The sequence below is a fragment of the Mesoplodon densirostris genome, chromosome 11, assembly GCF_025265405.1.
Source record: "Mesoplodon densirostris isolate mMesDen1 chromosome 11, mMesDen1 primary haplotype, whole genome shotgun sequence".
NCBI classification, from domain to species: Eukaryota; Metazoa; Chordata; class Mammalia; order Artiodactyla; family Ziphiidae; genus Mesoplodon; species Mesoplodon densirostris.
Genome location: NC_082671.1, coordinates 78,567,084 through 78,588,372, shown reverse-complemented (window position 1 = coordinate 78,588,372; position 21,289 = coordinate 78,567,084). Strand labels below are relative to the sequence as shown.

General features: G+C 46.1%; 1 protein-coding gene across 1 annotated transcript in view; it reads left to right on the top strand.

Moving 5' to 3' along the window:
- Positions 1-21,289, top strand: part of STAB2 (stabilin 2) — a 155,785-nt gene that overhangs the window by 97,796 nt on the left and 36,700 nt on the right. The window contains exons 35-48 of the mRNA XM_060112405.1: positions 48-176; positions 1,416-1,472; positions 2,506-2,601; positions 4,175-4,370; positions 6,063-6,158; positions 9,414-9,459; positions 10,721-10,797; positions 13,751-13,876; positions 14,725-14,798; positions 15,489-15,560; positions 16,999-17,118; positions 18,377-18,424; positions 19,272-19,355; positions 20,872-21,018. Coding sequence (XP_059968388.1) covers positions 48-176; positions 1,416-1,472; positions 2,506-2,601; positions 4,175-4,370; positions 6,063-6,158; positions 9,414-9,459; positions 10,721-10,797; positions 13,751-13,876; positions 14,725-14,798; positions 15,489-15,560; positions 16,999-17,118; positions 18,377-18,424; positions 19,272-19,355; positions 20,872-21,018 — 1,368 coding nt within the window. The remainder of the gene's footprint in view (positions 1-47; positions 177-1,415; positions 1,473-2,505; positions 2,602-4,174; positions 4,371-6,062; positions 6,159-9,413; positions 9,460-10,720; positions 10,798-13,750; positions 13,877-14,724; positions 14,799-15,488; positions 15,561-16,998; positions 17,119-18,376; positions 18,425-19,271; positions 19,356-20,871; positions 21,019-21,289) is intronic.

Genomic DNA, 21,289 nt, shown 5'->3' with positions numbered 1-21,289 from the left:
CTTAAAATCACTGTAGTAAAAACTTATAGTTAACCCTCTGTTCACAGCTCTACGTAAATGAGGCTCCGATAAACTACACCAATGTAGCCACTGACAAGGGAGTGATCCATGGCTTGGGGAAAGTTCTGGAAATTCAGAAGAATAGATGTGATATTAATGACACTTCTATCCTACGAGTAAGTTCTATCCGAGGCCAGTGATGAGCTAAAGAGTGTTGGCTTACGTTTTATAATTTTGAGCATAGGACTCATCTATCAGAGTATCTCAATTCAGTTCAAAAAACACTGCATGAACATCTCGAAATGCCAAGGAGCATACTTGGCTGTGGCTCCACAAAAATAAATAAGACATGACCCCTGCCCTCAGTGGGCTCACAGTCTAGTGCCTTGAAAGGCTGCCTGGAGGGTTATGTTGAGGAGGGAGGAGGCTTCTGGAGCTACCGGCCTTCCTCAAAGGGAAAATGTGCCACAGCCAGCATAGGCACGGGAGGTGGGGGGCGGGGTATGGTGCACCCATGACAGGTTTTGGCCATGCCTAGTCTAGCAGGAGAGACAATATGGAAATGGGTCATTTCAGTATAATATGGGGTGCAGTAATGGAGACATTTTAGTCCATGAGATGGTGGAGGGTCTCTCAATAATAGTAATAACTGCTGACATTTACTGGGCACTTTTTATGTGCCAGGCACTGCTGTAAACATTCTACATGTATTAACTCAGGTAACTCTCACAACACCCTTCAACGTAGGTACTATTACTCCGCCCATTTTTCAGATGGGGAAAAATGAGCCCCAGAGAGGTTGAGTAACACCCGCAGGTTCACAGAGCTAGCAAGTGGCAGAGAACTCGGCGTTCAACTCCAGGCAGTTTGGCCCCAGAGCCAGAACTGTGAACGACCACACAATACTGTCCAGTAGGTGCCAAGTTAAGAACTAGTCACATTGGTCTCCTCCTGTTTTAGGAACAGGCTGCACTTAAAAATGCCTGTCATTCTTAACTTGTGCTCTTTTTTTAATGATAGTGAATATTATCTCCACGCGGACCCCATGGCTGGGCGCTGCGTGTGATGCATTCTTTAGTCTCAGAATCCGGCCCAATTCACCGAGTAGTGGGTTTTCAATAAATGAGAGTTGTTGTTAAAGGAATTAGGATTTAAGTGAGTTAAGACCCCCCCACAGGTTACAAGATTATGAGCATCTGACGTGTATAGTAGAGAAAGTGATGCTCCAGCGTCCACAACCCAAAGTAGTTGAAGTGTCTGTCTCAAAGGACATTAAACAGGTTGACCAGACGAGCCTCTGGTTTTCAGTTTTATAGCCTAAAACCTCCAGCTCCATGTCTGGAAAATATTTGTAGCCTCATTTTGCACTAAATGTAATAACCATGAGATATTCACTTTGGTTGTGTTTTACTAAGGGAAAGTGTGGGAAGTGTCCCCAGCAGCCGATCTGCCCGTTTGGAACTGAACCACTAGTAAGTATTTTGTCTGCTTTGATAAAACTGTTTCTGGACCCCAGGGAGGTCCAAATTAGAAAATGAGTCTCAAGCACAACTCATTGCACTGCCTTCATTCCTTCACTTGATTTTAATTTAATCTTACCTTCTTACCTTATATGCATCTTTCTAAAGTCTTAAATCCATTTTCTTTTTGGACCAAAGCAAAAATTTAATTAAGACATAAATAGAAACAGGGGTTCATCTCAACCAACCCCCAGTGCAGGAAGGGATTTTTCACTTTCTACAACTTTCATATTCTAGTAGCTGGTTAAGGACAGGAGCAGGAAAGCTTATCAGAGGAGGCAAACACCATATCCAACTTGGTATCCAACCTGGAGGAGTCCCACCTTCCTGATTGCCTTTACAGTTGAAGTTACCACTAACTTTCTCTAAGAAACACATGACAGACCTGGGGGGAGGTAGACATATCTTTGAATTAACTACCCATCTATATTTCTTACAGCTGTTTATTGCAAAAGCTAGCTCTGATGATGCTCCAACCATTACAAAGAATCAACTCTCATGTACCTTCCGTTGCATAATAGTAATTTATAACTAACCATGCTGACTCTTCTCACTTGAGCTTGCATTTAATCTTGTATATTATAAGTCTTTGTAAGCAGCCTTAATCTTGTCTCAGACCAAGGCAGAATATCAACCAATAAATAAACAGAAACCAAGCCCCATCTCAATGTGGAATGTTGGAAGGATGTTTTTATCTGACTGACTCTGTGATTCTTCCCAACTTGAGCTAGTTCTAAAGAAAAGTTCTTTTTACAGAGTACTACCATAAGGGATAATCATCTGAATTTTGCCACCTGGTATTCTGGCAGCCAACATTGTGATTTTGCATTTTCTTTCTTATGAAACAGCTCCAAGAAGCCAACCCCCTCCTTTTCCAGAACATTCCAGTTAGAGAGACAGCAATGTATCACCCACCTACTTGCTTTTAGAGATTGGAAAGCTTTGTTCTAACTGAAAAGCTGATATAATCATTATTATTTCACAGGGTGCAGAGACGAAGAAATGTCTCTATACCATTTATTTCATGGGCAAGCGATCCCTGTTCATTGGGTGCCAGCCAAAGTGTGTGAAAACTGTCATCGTGAGTATAATGATTTATAAGCCTTCTAACTATTGCAGCAGCATTGAGAAATGTAATCATGTGTTATACTTTTCAAAGTGCCTTTCCATGTATTCTTTTTTTTTTTTTTTTTGGTCGCTCGTTGCTGCACACATGTTTTCTCTAGTTGCAGCGAGTGGGGGCTACTCTTCGTTGCAGCGTGCAGGTTCTCATTGCAGTGGCTTCTCTTGTTGCGGAGCACGGGCTCTAGGCATGCGGGCTTCAGTAGTTGTGGCACGCGGGCTCAGTAGTTGTGATGCACGGGCTTAGTTGCTCTGCGGCATGTGGGATCTTCCCGGACCAGGGATCAAACCTATGTCCCCTGCATTGGCAGGTGGATTCTTAACCACTGTGCCACCAGGGAAGTCCCCCTTTGCATGTATTCTTTCTGCCACCTCCCCTTCCTCCTTATTATCTTCATTACCGCTGTCATTCAGAGTAGTAGCGGTAGCACTAAAATTCAGGACAGCCCTGCAAGTCAGCACATTGGTGAAAGCTGCAATATTCTGTTGCATGATGAAGAAATAGAGGGGGGCTTCCCTGGTGGCGCAGCGGTTGAGAGTCCGCCTGCCGATGCAAGGGACTCAGGTTCATGCCCCGGTCCGGGAAGGTCCCACATGCCGCGGAGTGGCTGGGCCTGTGAGCCATGGCCGCTGAGCCTGCGCGTCCAGAGCCTGTGCTCCACAACGGGAGAGGCCACAACAGTGAGAGGCCCGCGTACTGCAAAAAAAAAAAAAAAGAAGAAATAGAGGGACTGAGAGGCTAAGAGGATCTCCCTGTTCTCACAACAGAGGAAATGCCCCGTGAGCAAAAGAGACAGGAAATGGGCAGCTCTCCAGGGAAAGAACAGGTGCACCTGGTCATTTAGAAAGCAGGACCCCAGAGCTAGGCACCTCTGATCTGTTACTTTGGAATCTGCAGGAAAATTCTTTATAATGTCCTGTCCTGCTTCTTTCGCAGAAGACTAGACACAGCCTCTGCCTATCCTGCAGAGGCAGGTGATTTGGCCCTTAGTTGTGGAGCTTGCAGCTGCAGGAGATTTTGTGTTTTAATGCACTCAAGAATAAAGGCAGGCGCAAGCAAGCAGATATCCTGCGGGGCTTCCCTGAGCTAAGAGAGTCATTTATAGAATGTCAGAGGTCTCATCCACCTGCCAACCTTCAGAACCAGATGAAATAACACACAGCGCAAAGGTGCCAGGTGTGGGGATGGCGAGGGCCCCTCTGGCATCACTCGCGTTATTTTTACTTTGTTCCTGCTGCCGCTCATCCTTTCTCGCTTTTCTTCGGCCTCGACCCCTGCTTGCCTTTTTCCTTCCCCTCCTTCCTGCCTCCTCGGCAGAAGCCTCCACGCTGCTCCTGGAACTCCTGGAGATTGCATAGCCTCACCTGGTTCTCGGGCGCTGCTCCCCCCATCCCTCCCAACCCCTCCACGAGGGGTCAAAGCTACGGACACACATCCAGTCCCACCTGCAGGATGTCCACACCATGGCTGGGCAAAACCAAAGGATGGAAGTGTGGCCTTGTCCAAGCCCAGCCTGGTCCTTCTCTTTCAGACGAGAGAATGCTGTGCGGGCTACTTTGGCCCCCAGTGCCAGCCCTGCCCAGGAAAAGCCGAGAACGTCTGCTTTGGGAACGGGATCTGTTTGGATGGAGTCAACGGCACGGGCCTGTGTGTGTGTGGAGAGGGCTTCAGCGGGACAGCCTGTGAGACCTGCACGGAGGGCAAGTACGGCATCCACTGTGACCAAGGTGCGCACCCTCCCCGACCCAGGCAGGCTGCCCGAAACCTGCCGGAAATGCAGGAGAAAACAGTGATTGGGCACGTGCTCCCTCACCAGCCTGTCTCTGGGGCAGACTGGAATCCCCCGCCCCATTATCATGTGAATTACAAGAACTTCTGTGTTGTGTAATTTGCAACGGGCAGTGATTCCTAACATTTTCAGTTACTAACCTGGACTTATCAACCCTCCCCAATCTGCTCACTGACATTCTCCAACCCACCCACGTTTCTGTATTTGCCTGCGTGTGCTGGTCCTCTGTGGGTACGCTCTGTTCTGGACATTGCTTGATAGTTTGAAAAGCAGATCTGTGCACATTATCTCATTTAATCCATACAGGAACCATGTATAGTTGAGTATTCGTATCCCCGTTTTACAAATGAGGACTTAAGGCAAAGAGGTTGAATGACTTCCCCCAAGGTCACACCTGATGAGATTTGAATGCACACCCTGCTTCCCTCCAGAGCTTTGTTCTTGAATCATGTCCCTTACGTGAAGGTCACTCTACTGATTCATCCTCTGCCAGCCACATGCTTTACGTTGTTTTCACAAAAGTCATGATCTGTTTTAGCCGGGTCCTCTGCATTCTCTCACCCTGACTTCCTTGTGCCCAGGGACACACACCGCTGAGAGGGCTGACGTGGAGAAGGGGTTTCCTAATCCACGATGGGAAAACAAAGCATTTTTTCTACTTTGTATTAAAAACTACATATTTGGGCTTCCCTGGTGGTGCAGTGGTTGAGAGTCCACCTGCCGATGCCGGGGACACGGGTTCGTGCCCCTGTCCGGGAGGATCCCACATGCCGCGGAGCGGCTGGGCCCGTGAGCCATGGCCGCTGAGCCTGCGCGTCCGGAGCCTGTGCTCCGCGACGGGAGAGGCCACAACAGGGAGAGGCCCGCGTACCACAAAAAAAAAAAAAAAAAAAAAACCTACATATTTGACCTGGCTATTGCTGTTTTCTCAACAGCTAGCCCAAGCCAAACCAAATCAATATATAATTGAATCATTATAATTGGGCTGTATAATATATAATTGGCATTATAGTGCTGATTTTTTTCTGTGTTATATGGAAGAATTATCTGCTTGCATTTATGCAGGATTTCCTAACCTAGGATCCATAGATGACCCTCATGGGGTCCAGCACACCCCCAAGGCTGAATGCTTTTTTCTGAGGAAGGCATCCTTAACTTTCATCCAGTTCTCAAAGAGACTTACAATGTTGCTGCGAAACAAAAGAATCAGCATTTCTATGTTGTCAAAGAAAGTGGTGCCACACCGGCTTTATAGGAAGCGAGTGGGCTTCTCCCTGAAGTCTACTCTAAGTAAACAAACATGGCTCTGTCCTAAATGGGTCCCGCATAACCATGATTCCTCAGATAACCTCAGCCAAAAACACTCTCACACTGCTTGGGTCACTGCCCCACAGTGCTACACGGTCCCCAGACGGAGGTCTTTGCTGAAGCATGACCTGATTCACCTGTTAGCCCCCTCCTATGCCCCCGCCCTTCCTGGGAATCCACCCCCCAAACCCATGAGCAACACGATCATCTAGAACCAGGCAGTAGAATTACATGCACCGAAGTGAACCTTAGTATTAAATGTAAAGTGAATTGTTGAACACGAGTCAGAAGTCTGACAACGTGTGGGTGTTTTTCCACTTAGTGTGTACTTGTGTCCATGGGAGATGCAGTCAAGGACCCGCGGGTGATGGCTCCTGTGACTGTGACGTGGGCTGGCGAGGAGTGAAATGTGACGACGGTAAGAGCCAGCCTTTCGGTACTTATGATCTGTTCTTAGCCTCACTTCTCAGCAGCTACATGTTTTTCTCCTTCTAAAATAGAAATGGCATCTTTATTTCTTCCTTTGGCGATAAGGTAATTCTTACTTGCAGCCAAAAAGATTGTAAAATAAAGAAAAGCATTAAAAAGGAAATAAAAATTACTCATACTCCCAAGACAGGGACAAAACTATCATTAGTGTTTTGTATTGGCCTTCCAGCCTTGTTCTAGGAATATAAATGTGTGTATGGGACTGTACTCTTCACACAGTTTTGTAACCTACTGTTTCACTTCACAATATATATAATCAGTATCTTTTCATGTGAATAAATATAGATAAATACCATTTTTCTTAATTTCCATACAATATCCCATTATCTGATTGTACCATGGCTCTTCAAATCAACTTTCTGCTCTCATAAACGATGCTGCAATGAGGATCTCATTCATATATATGTATTCATATATATATTCATATATATATTTGCATTTGTCTTATTAATTTATTTGGTTAAATTCCTTGAGATGGTGAGTTAGAAGTTGGCAGTTTGGGGGAAAGGTTTGCTGCTTACTGCCAAGTTGTCCTCCAGAGACTGTATCAATTTATTTTCCCCCCAGTAGGGTCTGAGCAGGCTCATTTTCCCCAGCCCCCCACACTGCACTGATGGCTCCTAATGTGCCCCCATGAGAGTGATGAGAGGGGAGAGAATTTCAGGCAGAAAGAAACTTGTGGTACAACCCAAAGATGTGGGAAGGCTCTGCACATCTACAGGACCAAAGGACTGTAGAGTGGGAGGGATGTAGAGGCAACGAGGAAAGTGGAATGCGAACAGGCTAGAGGTGTAGGCAGGAGTCAGCTCGTGAAAGGCTAAGGACGGCGGACCTTCTGCCGAAGCCAACAGGAAGCCATTCAAGGGTTTTGAGCAGGGCGGCAATGTGATGAGATCTGCATTTTACAAAGATCATCCTGACACTGGGCTGGAGAGAATACCCCTGGAAACAGGTATCAGAGAGTCCCCCTCACCTGGGGCAGGGGCTGGGGAGGAGTCACAGGTGCCCGTCAGCCCAATGAGGGCCCCAGGGATGTGGGGCTGTCAGAAGGAGTGTCTTTGCCCAAAGCTCCAGGTGATGTTAAAATCAAGAGAACTCAGATTTTGTTGAAAAACTAAAGTCGGAAGTGTGAGTGGTCTCGAGCCAAAAAGACATCCTAGAGCAGATATCAAATGCTGGTGTGTGGAGCCAGGGTTCAGAGGGCCTGGGAAAGGGAAGCAGGGAGCAACAGGGTCACATAAACAGGAAGACAGCCTGGGGGAATCCCTAGATCAAGACATAAGCGACAGCCAGGGATAATCTGGGGGTTTACCCTTGACTGTCATTTATATGCTTATAGGAGCATGGTGTATGGGAGGACCAACCACATTTAAAGGGACAGGGAACAGTCTGGAGGCTGTGACAAGTTTTCACACCTGTCCTCCTGCTGCTCCTCTAACCAGCAGCCTTGTGATTCATCTCTTTGCCTCCTGTCCTATTTCCCTCCATTCCATACTCCACATTGCACCAGACAGAACTTTCTAAAACATAGATATCTTAGTCTGTTCTGGCTACTATAACAAAGCACCATAGGTTGGGTGGCTTGTAAACAATAGAAAGTTATTTCTCATAATTCTGGAGGCTAGAAGTTCAGGATCAAGGTGCCAGCATGGTTGGGTTCTAGTGATGGCCCTCTTCTGGGTTGCAGATGGCCCTCTTCTCATGTTATGGCAGAAGGGGCAAGGGAGCTCTCCAGGGTCTCTTTTATAAGGGCACTAATTTTGCTTGTGAGGATTCCACCCTCATGACCTAATCACCTCTCTAAGGCCCGACCTCCAAGTACCAGCACATTGCAGATTAGGTTTCAAAATATGGGTTGGGGAGGGGGGACATAAACATTTGGACTATAGCAGCACTGTTACCCACCCTCCCCAGGACCTGACAACCTGCTCTGATTCTCCATAGCCTCCAGTAGGAGAAACTTCATTGCCTATAGGAGACACACCTTAGCAAGGTGTGGTACAGAGCTGTTCACCAATTGGTACTCACCCAGTTTTCCAGCCTGGTCTCCACTGCACACTGCTTAAGGGGCTTCAGTCTAGTAATGGAAATAAATGTTCAATCGTGTTCAGAAAATTGCGATATGAGAGTGCAGAGTAAAGCGCCTCTAGACCAGACTAGGCTGTTCTTTGTTGGCATGCAAACTCCCCACTCCCAAGCCATGTCAGACAACATTCATCGATCATTGCACTCCTTCCTCTGAGGTCAGATAGGGGCACCACATCCTTTTCAAAAGAGCACACCATGTAGTCACTACCAATTAACTGAAGTTGGCTCAAAGGTTTAGAGCAGATTTCAGAGAGGAGGACCTAAAAGGTGATTGGGATTTCAGAGATAGAGAATGGAGAGAAAGAGATTTCCAGGCTCAAGGAAAAGCACACATAAAGGCACAGAATTGCATTGCATCTAATCTAGCCCACTGGAGCCTGTAAATGTTCCCTCTGACACAAAACAGACCACTTTCACAGCCAGGTCTCTGTTTCAGGACCTTCTATACAAGCAGGCCAGGCCTAAGGAGATTTCTTTCTCAAAAGCTCTTAGCCTGAGCAACCAACCCAGTGGGTCCTTTTTCTCATCTCTTACAATTTCTTTCTGGATCTTCCCCTGCCAGGAAGTATCTGTTAGCTGGGCATCCAAGGTAAAAACATAATGCTGTTCCAGGAAATTTAGGAACTAATTTGGCAAATAGGTAGTGAGTACCTGCTGCAAGCCAGGCTCTGGACTATTTCTGCACATGCAAAACAATAACAACAACAACTTCATATTAATTATAATTAGTATTTGCTTATTTATATCACTCTGTAACAAGATGATGAAAAATTAGAAAGAATAAGGAACATAGGAAGTATAAATAAAATAGAAAATTAAGCCCCAGGGAGGGATGTGCATCCTCACCACCTAGCACGGGGACCAGCACACAGGAGACACTCCATTGGTGTATCTGACCTTCAGATTTGGCTCTGAGCTTCCTAGAAGCCAAGGTAAAAAAAGATTTACATGGTCACATAGTTTTACATAGTTCACGTGATGCATACCAGTTACTTGTGAGGAAGTAAATCTTTTCCTAGCACCAAGTACTAAAAGAAAGTTCTTGAGTGAGTTTTAGTAAAGAAGGGCTGACACAGCATTTGGTTCTCTTTTTCAGAGATCACAAAAGATGAATGCAATGGGACCTGCCACACCAGTGCCAAGTATGTCCCCTTTAGCCTCCTTTGGAGGCGATGCAAGGGGTTTTTTTTCGGTTTTTTTTAAACATCGTTATTGGAGTATAATTGCTTTACAATGGTGTGTTAGTTTCTGCTGTATAACAAAGTGAATCAGCTATTTGCATACATATATCCCCATATCCCCTCCCTCTTACATCTCCCTCCCACCCTCCCTATCCCACCCCTCTAGGTGGTCACAAAGCACCGAGCTGATCTCCCTGTGCTATGCAGCTGCTTCCCACTAGCTATCTATTTTACATTTGGTAGTGTATATACGTCCATGCCACTCTCTCACTTCGTCCCAGCTTACCCTTCCCCCTCCCCATGTCTTCGAGTCCATTCTCTACATCTGTGTCTTTATTCCTGTCCTGCCCCTAGGTTCTTCAGAACAGTCAGAAAGAGAAAATGCAAGGGGTTTTTTTCCTAGTAGCATGTGTCCACCCAGGCCCTATCTTTAGGGAAATAGTTTCCTGAGACCATTTCTGAGGATTTATGATTAATTTAAGTACGAAACTAAAAAAGAGGCCACCACCAGCTTGCAGATCCAGCCTTTTGAACACGCTGCCACCTGAGTTAGCTGACATGCTGGCAGAGTGCCAATCGTTACCCCCATTCAAGCCACAGGGACTCTTTCACAGAAGCAGAGGGAGGCCAGTGGACCTCAATTTCATCAAACCTTACTTGCAATTCACAGCCAATCCTTCCTTCTTTATAATGGAACTTCATACTCCTAACTCCCAGAGGGGTTTAATGGGTTAATTAATTAAGAGCCCAGTAGCTGGAGTTAGACCTGAGTTCAAATCAGCATCTATCATTTCCATTGACTGTGTGACCTTGAGTCACTTATTTAATGCCCCTAAGCCTTGGTTTTCTCATCTGTAAAATGGGAATAATGATAATACCTACCTGTTAGGGCTATTGGATACTGTGTAGGTTACATAAAATAATGTGTGAAGCACAGCTCTCAGCACATAGGATGCTCTCTATAGATGGACAGCTACCCTCCTTATCCTTGGGCCAGTGCCTACATATACACACTCTGTAGTTTGCCTGATAAATGACTGCAGTTTTAGCTGCTTGTGGCAGGGCCATGCTAGGGATGGACTCTCCTCCCAAGCCTTAGGCGGGACCTCAGGGTGCCTCATGGGGGTAAGAGCTGGGATGCTAGGGATGAAGGGGTATTGTGAGTCCTGGGTGGGGTGCTGTGTGTTTTTCTACAAACACCACTTGCCCTTTCTTGTTGCAGCTGCCTTCTCAATCCGGATGGCACCGCCTCATGCAAATGCGCAGCAGGGTTCCAAGGGAACGGGACGGTCTGCACAGGCAAGTCAAGAAGGAATTTGCTGGGAGGAGAATAGCATGAGCTGTTGCGAGATCTGTGTTCCTGCAGACTAAATGGGCAGCGGCTGCCAACCATTGATGGTGAACTGGACGTAACAGGGCAGCTGATCGTGCCCGGGGAGCAGGACGCCTGTTCACGGATAGGGCGTGTTGGTTTTGGAATGTGTGGGGCAATCACCCCTGTTCTTTTCTCCAAGGCTTGGCCACAATTGGAATCATCTGGAGAGCTTTAGAAACCACTGATGTGGCTGGCCTAGGATGTGGCCTGTGTGGGGGGACTCCGGAGTGGGATAGAAAGAGGCTTGAGCCTTGGTTCTTCCCCCCAATCCCCACATGGCCTTGGGTGGGTCTCTAAACTACCCTGGGCCCCCTTAGCTCACTTGTAAAGTAAACGTAAAATTCTCTCCCCTCTCAGAGTAGTTTGGGGATGAAATGACCTCTCCACGTACAACAACAGAATGAGGCAGCTGTTAAAAACAGCCCCAGCGTTAGACTCCCTGGGTTCGAATCTATGTTCTTATAGTTCGTGCCACCTTGGGAAAGTTGCTTGACTGCTCTTTGCATCATTTTGTCATCTGCAAGTTGTAGCTCATAAGAGAGTCTCCCTCACTGGATTGTTGGATGATAACCTGAATTAAATAATACCTGTGAAGTGCTTAGAACATCCCTGGCCCAGAGCACTCACTAAATGTGAGCTAGGGCTTCCCTGGTGGCGCAGTGGTTGAGAGTCCGCCTGCCAATGCAGGGGACACGGGTTCGTGCCCTGGTCCAGGAGGATCCCACATGCCGCGGAGCGGCTGGGCCAGTGAGCCATGGCCGCTGAGCCTGCGTGTCCGGAACCTGTGCTCCACAACGGGAGAGGCCACAACAGTGAGAGGCCCGCGTACCGCAAAAAAAAAGAAAAAGAAAAAAAGAAATGTGAGCTAATACTCTCACGGTGCCCAACACATATTTGGTGCTAGAAAAATGGAAACACTTAGCACTGTGTCCAGGCAGGCTTCAGTGCAGATTGTGGTGGAGCTGGACAATGACCGCACCAATTTGCTTTCTAGACCATCTGACCCTGGGGATTGTCCCTGATGTTCCCTGCAGTAGGATGTGTACAGCATGCCAGTGAAAACAGCTGGAAAGGCAAATAACTGTAATGCTTCTCTTGCCCCCTGCTTTGGGGAAAAATAACAAAAGCAGAGGACACAATATAACAACCAACATTTCTATAACATTTTCAATATACATTATCCAAACCTGTAAGTAAACCTATATAGGTGGATCCCAAAATTCTTATTAATTGAGTGATTTGTCCAAAGTCACACGGTGAATGAAGGCCAAGCCAAGACTCAAACACACATCTTGGGTCTCCAGATGGATCTAGGTCTTTGATCCACTTTGCATTAATTTTTGTATATATTGTGAGGTCCAAATTCATTCTTTCCCATATGGATATCTAGTTGTCTCAGTAGCATTTGTTGAAAAAATTATTCTTTCCCCCGTTGAAATAACATCTTGGCATCTTTGTGGAAAATCAATTGACCAAAGACGTATGGGTTTATTTCTAGACTCTTAATTCAATTCCATATAGATCCTTATGCCAGTTCCACACTGTCTTTATTACTGAAGCTTTGTAGTAAATTTTGAAATTAGGTAGTGTGAATCCTCCAAACTTGTCCTTCTTTTTCAAGATTGTTTTGACTATTCTGGGCCCTTTGAATTTACAAATGAGTTTTAGGATAATCTTGTCAATTTATGCAAAGATGTCAGCCAGGATTTTGACAGAGATTGCATTGAATCTGTAGATCAGATTTGGAGAGTAGTGCCTTCTTAACAATATTAATTCTTCCCATGAATGAACATGGAATGTCCTTCCATTATTTAGGTCATCTTTTACTTCTTTCAACAATGTTTGTAGTTTTCAGAGTGTTTTATAGTTTGTTAAATGGAGTCCATCTTTTAATGCTATTGTAAGTGGAATTGTTTTCTTCATTTCATTTTCAGTTTGCTCATTGCTACTGTACAGAAATACAATTGATTTTTGCCTACTGTTCCTGTGTCCTACACAGGATCATTTATTAGTTCTTATTGTTTTTATTGGACTCCTCAGGATTTTCCATAGCAAGATCATGGCATCTGCAAATAGAAATGGTTTGACTTCTTTTCCAATCTGGATGTCTTTTATTTCTTTCTTGCCTAATTGCCCTGGCCAGAATCTTCAGTACAGTATTGAACAGAAGTGGCAAAAGCAGACCTTGTCCTATTCCTGATCATGGGAGAAAGCATTTGGTCTTTCATCATCAAGCATGATTTTAGTGGTGGGTTTTTCATCAATGAAAAATGTCCTTTATCAGGTTAAGGAAGTTCCCTTCTATTCCTAGTCTGCTGAGTGTTTTTATCATTAATGGTATCGAATTTTGACAAATGCTTTTGCTCATTCTGAGAAGATCATGTTTTTGTCTTTAATTCTACTGATGTGCTATATTACATTAATTGATTTTTGGAGGTTAAACCATCTTGTATTCCTACATAAGTCCCACTTGGTTATGGTGTATAATCCTATTTATATATTGCTGAATTTGATTTGCAGGTATTTTCTTGAGGTTTTTGTGTCTATATTCATAAAGGATATCAGTCTGTAGTTTTCTTTTCTAGTGATGGCTTTGCCCGGTTTTGGTATCAGAGTAATACTGGTCTCAGAATGAACTGAGACGTCTTCCCTCCTCCTTCAGTTTTTAGAAGAGTATGTGAAATCTTGGCACTTATTAAATGTTTGGTAGAATTCACCAATGACATCTGGTGCTTTGCATTCTTTTGAGCTACCCAGATTTAATCCAGTGCCTACCATTTTGAAGTATTTTCCATTTCTCAATGATTCAAGTAAAAACGCATCAATTTCCCTCCCCCCTCCCCCTGCCCTGCTCTGTGTCATCTTTCTCTTCTATAGCAATCAACGCCTGTGAGATCAGCAATGGAGGTTGTTCTGTCAGGGCTGTCTGTAAAAGAACCACCCCAGGAAGGCGGGTGTGTGTGTGCAAGGCAGGCTATACTGGCGATGGCATCGTGTGCATAGGTAGGTACCATCCCTCACCTGCGATTTCCAGCTGCCTTTAATTTTGACCACTCGGTCCAGGTGCTGTCTGATTTCTCCACTGTACATTGACTTGTTTCCCCTTTGCTACTCATAAGCAATCGGCTAGGAAACGCTTAACACCAAGCAAATATCCTGCTCCTTACCAAAATGTCCTCCTAAATTTAGCACCTACTGATGATTCTTCTCTGAACCAATTATACTGTGATGGTTACAAGTGGTTTTGCTTTTTTTTTTTTTAATTCCTACATCTCTTCATTCATAGCACGTTAAATGGGACTCCGAAATTTTATTATTTTGAGTCCTTGGCTGCAAACACTCATATTCAGTCAATAGAGGGACAGGGTCAAGCCCACAGACATGCCTCTGCTGGCACAGTCCCACCCCTGCGGAGCTGATTTTGGGAAACCACAGCTGGTACCCTCCCTGCTGGGTTACTTCCGCCTCAGAGTTGTCAGAAAACCGAATCACGCCTTGACACTTGCTCCCCTCGGTCAGTTAGCCATCCTGGCCCGTCCCTCAAGACATTTTTTTACTTAAAAAATGAGGCTTGGGCCTCCCTGGTGGCGCAAGTGGTTGAGAGTCCGCCTGCCGATGCAGGGGATACGGGTTCGTGCCCCGGTCTGGGAGGATCCCATATGCTGCGGAGCGGCTGGGCCCGTGAGCCATGGCCGCTGAGCCTGTGCGTCCGGAGCCTGCGCGTCCGGAGCCTGTGCTCCGCAACGGGGGAGGCCACAACAGTGAGAGGCCCGCATACCGCAAAAAAAAAAAAAAAAAAAAAAAAAAATGAGGCTTGACTCTCATGCCAGGTGTTGCTTTTTGTTTTAAAGAGATCAACCCATGCTTGGAGAACCACGGTGGCTGTCACCAGCACGCAGAGTGCACGCAAACAGGACCCAACCAGGTGAGCTCTGCGGGCCTACGTTTTCCTAGGAGCAAATTCCTGGGTAGTTAGACCCAGGCCTGAGGGAGAGGGGCTGAGGACAGACCTCTAGGGAGCAGCAGCATGAAATAAATACATTAGAGGAGATTCTGGAAGAATTCCCCTGGAGGCCATACTTTGGGAAGCAGGAGAAAAGGGGAGAGGGGCAGGGGACAAAGGGTACACAGGGAGAAGGGCCTTCCCTAGAGTGGGAAGAAGTGGCATGTGCAAACACCACATGGATCCAGAAGCACCTAGAAGGTCTCCAGCAATGCTCTCCTTTCTTTCAGCTTTCTGATGCCCAGAATCTTACCATTTTTCTTTGGCTTGAGGCTCTGAAATGCATGTGCCACAGCAGAAGATAACGGTGTTAAGGCCTCTGTCAGCCACGTATTCCCCAACCCCGTGCCCCTTGCGGTGCCTTCCGCGGGGGCAGGTTTGGGGATGTGGGGAAATGTGAGGGCTCCAGCACAAAGGAGGGGAGAGGTCGAGGGGTGAGAAGACTCAGGCGGGGAAGCTGGAGGCTCGGGGACCCAGGCTGTGCCTCCCTCAATCCATGTCATGTTGTGAACGAGCAGGAAATTGCATGCATCAGAAACTGGATGATGACCAGAGCTGACAGCCAGCAGAACCTCTCTGTGAAATGATCCATTTCCCCTTCCTCCTGGACAGGCCGCCTGTAACTGTTTGTCAAAATACACTGGAGATGGGAAGGTCTGCACACTCATCAATGTCTGCTTAACCGTGAGTACGGCCCCCCCGAGGTCTGGCCTGCGGTGCCCCCTTCTCCGCGTCTAGGGGCGGGGCATTGAGGTGGGCCCCGTCAGAGCTGCTTCTGGGCCATTTCTCCCTCGTGTCCCAGTTGCAGTGTTGGAGAAACTCCAGTCTCTGCCTCCATCTTCACGTGGCTTCCCCTCTGTATCTGTGTCTCCTCTTCTACTGAGGATGCTTGTGGTCTTAAGACCCCCCTGGTTAACCTAGGACGATCTCATCTCAAGATCCTTCACTGCATCTGCAAAGACTCCTTTTCTAAACAAGGTCACATTCACAGATACCAGGGCTTAGGACGTGGGCATAGCTTTGCAGGGGGCCACGATTCAACCCACCGCAGAGCAGGAAGAACAAAGGTCTCTGCCCCAGCTCACAGAGCGAACACCCAGCACAGCCAGAACTTGAGCCCACGTCTGTCTGACTCAGAGGCCACACCCTTGACCACTTCTCGTGGTGCGTGGTGCTTGTTCCTCCCGCGAGGCACTGATCCCCCGCAGGGGCCCAGTTCACACACCTTCCTTCCTCGTTCATGTCACTGCCCACCTGAGAGCCTCCTGCTGTGGGCGTGAGTACAGCACAGACAGCCCGTAATTAAAGCCCTTCCTCTCCAGTCGAGGTCCCTACTGTCCCCCGTGCTGGTCTGTTTCATACTGACTGCCTTCCAGCTGATGACTTTTCCCTTCGCTATGATGGATTAGAGTTCAGCCTAAAGCTGGGAAGTATCCAACATGCTTGATGCCTTTCTAGTTAACCCCCAGGTGCTGAGAATTTTCCCATTTGGCAGCTCTGGGCTGATCTATTCAGGGCCAGAGATCTGCTGGGATGGGCTGCCATCTTGAGATATGGGCATACCTCAGAGATATTGCGGGTTCGGTTCCAGACCACCAAAATAAAATGAATATCGCAATAAAGCAAGTCACAAAAATGTTTGGGTTCCCAATACATATAAAAGTTATATTTACACTATACTGAAGTCTATTAAGTGTGCAGTAACATTATGTCTAAAAGACCAAGGTATGTAAACCAACTATACTTCAGTTAAAAACAAAAGACATTAGGAGTTAAAATAAATAAACAAACAATGTACATATTTAAATTTAAAAATATTTCATTGCTAAAAATTGCTAACCATCATCTGACATCGCCACACACCTCCAATTTGTAAAAGCCGCATTATCTGCGAAGCGCAGTAACAGAAGGTGTGCCTGTGTCAGGCTGGGGGAGCGGGATGGCCCTTATAGCTGTAGAGAGTTGGAAGGCAAGTTCAGGAAAAGGGCGAATAACGCAAGCCGGTCGGTTAGAGAGTGAGACAAAAAGTAAATGTCAATACAGAGTCGCTGCGTGGACATTGGCAGAGCTGGCAAACTAACTGGTCTCATTCGTCTCCCCCACTCCTTGGAAATTCTACCAGAAAAATGGCGGCTGTAGTGAATTTGCTGTCTGCAATCACACCGGAGAAGACGAAAGGACTTGTACCTGCAAACCTAACTACATTGGGGATGGGTTTACCTGTCGTGGCAACATCCATCAGGTAACGCGAGGCATGTTTCCATAAAGTAAACTCCACCTTCCTCCCCGTGCGAAGGATCCAGGGAGCTAAGGAGGGTGCAAGAGTTTTGTTACATATAAAACTATAAAATATGAAAGACTGTTTTCATATAAATGGACAATGAAAAGAAATTGTATCTCCCAGTGGGAATTCAGTGATTCAGATCAACAGTTCTAGAGTCAGAAACACCTGGGTTTGGGCTTCCCTGGTGGAGCAGTAGTTGAGAGTCCGCCTGCCCATGCAGGGGACACGGGTTCGTGCCCCAGTCTGGGAAGATCCCACATGCCGCAGAGCGGCTGGGCCCGTGAGCCATGGCCGCTGAGCCTGCGCGTCCGGAGCCTGTGCTCCGCAACGGGAGAGGCCACGGCAGTGAGAGGCCTGCGTACCGCAAAAAAAAAAAAGAAAAAATTAAAAAAAAAAAAAAAAAAAAAACACCTGGGTTTGAATTCAGCTCTGCCAGTTAGTAATGTGGCTTTGGGCAGATTATATCACCTCTTTGTGTATCCGTTTTCTAATGTGTAAAAGAAAATAACAATGGTACCAGCCCCAGCAGGTTGTTATATAAGATTTCAATGAGATAATGTGTGTAGTGGGCACAGAGCACACAGTACCTCAAAGGCATCGCCGTGATGTGGATTGTTGTTGGACTGTGTGTGTGTGAACACCCTCGGGCGGAGAGGGTGAAGGCTTGTGGTACTTGTAAAGTTCTACCTATTACAACGTGATCATCCTGTTATTTGGTTTAAAGAGGGGCTAGAGCATTCTGGCTGATCAAATATTCTTGTTGATAAAGAAACTAAATCTGCCATAAACCTAGAATGGAGTTTTTTAATATTGAACTTTTAAAAATGAGTCGTTCTGGGCTTCCCTGGTGGCGCAGTGGTTGGGAGTCCGCCTGCCGATGCAGGGGACACAGGTTCGTGCCCCGGTCTGGGAAGATCCCACGTGCCACGGAGTGGCTGGGGCCGTGAGCCATGGCCGCTGAGCCTGCGCGTCCGGAACCTGTGCTCCGCAACGGGAGAGGCCACAACAGCGAGAGGCTCGTGTACCGCAAAAAATATAAATAAATAAAAAATTTTAAAATGAGTCGTTCTGAACATCAGCTGTGAGCCTATAGATGAGGCAGATTTCCAGTTGAAATGATGGTAGATACTCTCAGTCTTAGAGAATTCTTCCTCCAATGACATTCTGTTATATAATTCACAGATGTTAAGTGAACCTTCCTTGTCTTTGTTTCCAGGAGCTTCCCAAGAACCCCAAAACATCCCAGTATTACTTCCAGTTGCTGGTAAGAATGCGTGTGTCTGTCTAACTAGAAGAGTTGGGTCTCAAGCCAGATATGGGATAAATCTGTAACCTCCAGAGTAGGTGAGAGTAGAATAAATCCGGGAAACTGCATTTCTGGAATAGGCTCTGTGGTGGTCATTTGTGAATTTCTCAGGCCCCAGGTGGACAGCACAAAATAGTGGAATAAATGTTGCACTAGCCCACTGCACACGTGAGAATGTAGTTTATAAAAAAAAAAAAAAACTGCCATCATACCTGTGGAGACAAGAAGCATTACTGGGGCAGTTGGCTAATTCTCCTGGTTAAAGTTTTAAGTTAGATCTTTCTGCACCTCTTACATCAGAATACATTCCAGATATATTGAAGAATAAAGGATAAAAATCTAGAAAAACAAAATCATAAAACCTAGAAGAAAATATAAGTAACCGTAGGATCTTAGCATTGGCAAGAAGACAATTAGAACAGTAAATCATCTTATTGCTTATATTTGTAATGTTATCTCAAACAGAAAACATTTAGTATGTGGAAAAGACGCTGGAAAAAATTATCTGGAAATAACAGAGATCCTTCTAGGTGGTGGGATTATGGGTAGTTATTTTCTTCTTTATACTGTATTTTCAAATCTTTAATACAGTCAGCATATGTTATTTTTATACCCAGATAAAAATAAACATTATTTCAACGTCTAAGAATCTGAGTGACTTTGAATCTAAGACTAAATAAAACACGGGTCTCCCTATCCAGTTTTCTCTCCCCTCTGCCATCATGTACTCTCTGCTAGTTGTTTGAGCCCCTGCCTGTACTTATGTTAAGTACATGGCACGTGGCCCCCACCTTCCTTCCTACAGGAGCACTCTGTACGAGACCTGGTTGGTCCTGGCCCCTTCACCGTTCTGGCACCTTTATCTGCAGCCTTTGACAAGGAACCCCAGGTAAGCATGAAGCTAGAGACAGGTGAAAGAGGTTTGAGATTGGAACACAGTCTCTGGCATCACCCTGGAGACAACACTGAAGACATTTCTGGACAGTAGATCTAGGATCGGCTGGAGCTGACCAGTAATGGAAGGGGCTGCCTCTCAGTGTAGGGACCCCTCTCAGGGGAAGCATTCAAGTGGATTTGGGGTAACCACTGGCCAGAGACTTTCTAAAGGACATTCCTGAATAGGGTAGGAGGTTAGAAAAGACCAACAATTCTTAAATAATTCAAACCTCCCAGAGACCACCGCCCCCCCCCCAAAAAAAAGGAATGAAAAGAAATGCTATATTAATGGGATATAAATAGGTTCTTTTCTTGCAGGACTTATCAGAGCCTTTACTGTTTAACATTCACTTGGACTCTTCATGCTGGATTACCTATTAATATATAATAATGTAGGGCCTCCCTGGTGGCGCAAGTGGTTAAGAGTCCGCCTGCCGATGCAGGGGATACGGGTTCGTGCCCCGGTCTGGGAGGATCCCATATGCCGCGGAGCGGCTGGGCCCGTGAGCCATGGCCGCTGGGCCTGCGCATCCGGAGCCTGTGCTCCGCAACGGGAGAGGCCACAACAGTGAGAGGCCCACATACCGCAAAAAGAAAAAAATAAATAAATAAATAAATAAATAAATATAATAATGTAGCAAACATTTATTGATGGTGCCAGACACTGTTTCTAGTACCTGGCGTAAATTAACTCATGACGGTCTTCATGACAACACAGTAAGCCGAATGGTATTATCATCCCCGTTTAACAGTTGAGGATGTTGAGAGAAGTAACTTTCCCCAGGTCCCACGACTAGCAAAATATGGAGCAAGGATTCAGTAATGACTCTAGAACCTGTGTTCCCGACCACCGCCCACACTGCTTCTCTATGCATATATTTTGGACACCAGTGAAGCAGGGACACAGAAATAATTTTGAAAACAATTTGACATTTGATTATTTTTAAGCATCCAAAGAGTTATCATGAAACGATGATAACCTCGTGGGCTTTATTATCACACTGACTCTATGGTTAATATTGTTTGTAGTTTGATTTACGAATGACGAAGCATGGTAGGCTTCTCCATACTAACGGTGTAAATCTGGCCCAGGCATCTCTGCAACAGGAGGCTGTACTATGTGGTACTACCTGGCATTTTTTCACAAGAGCACTTTTTTTTCAAGTAGCATCTCACGGGACTTGGGGTCCTTGGCACATGTGTTGTGAAATGCTGGACCAGAGGAGCTCCAAGTTCCCTTTTACTCTGAGGTTCGACAATGGAAGCAGGAAAGGAACTAAGGCTGCCTTCTCCCTCTTGCCTGAATAATCTCTACCGTAACCCTGACCACAAGCCAACCCCAACTGCCGACTTCCCAGGGTCTGGGTGGGAACAGAGGTATGGGGGAGAGAGTGGAGGAGAGGACAGCAGAAGGGAAAGTTGAAGCAGCAGGCTTCTGACTCTGGCTGGAACCCTCTGGTCTATGGCAGATTAAGGACTGGGCCAAACAGGGCCTGATGCCCCAGGTTCTTCGGTATCACGTGATCGCCTGCCACCAGCTGCTTCTGGAAAACCTGAAATTGACCCCAAATGCTACTTCCCTCCAAGGGGAGTCAATTGTCATCTCCGTCTCTCAGGTAAGAGAGGCCACCTCTGGAAGGTGCCCATTTTCCTTGGGCCCTCTCTCTTTCCTCTTCCTTAGAGTAGTAAGAGGAATAATAACAATAACAACTAACACATGTGGAGTGATTGCTGTATGCCAGGTACTCTCCGAAGTATCTTATGTGTACTAACTGATTTAATCCTCAAAATAATCCCATCATGTAGGGGATTTCCCATCATGCAAATACTACTATTTTCCCCGATTTACAAATTAGGAAACTGAGCTTAGAGAGGTTAAGCAACTTT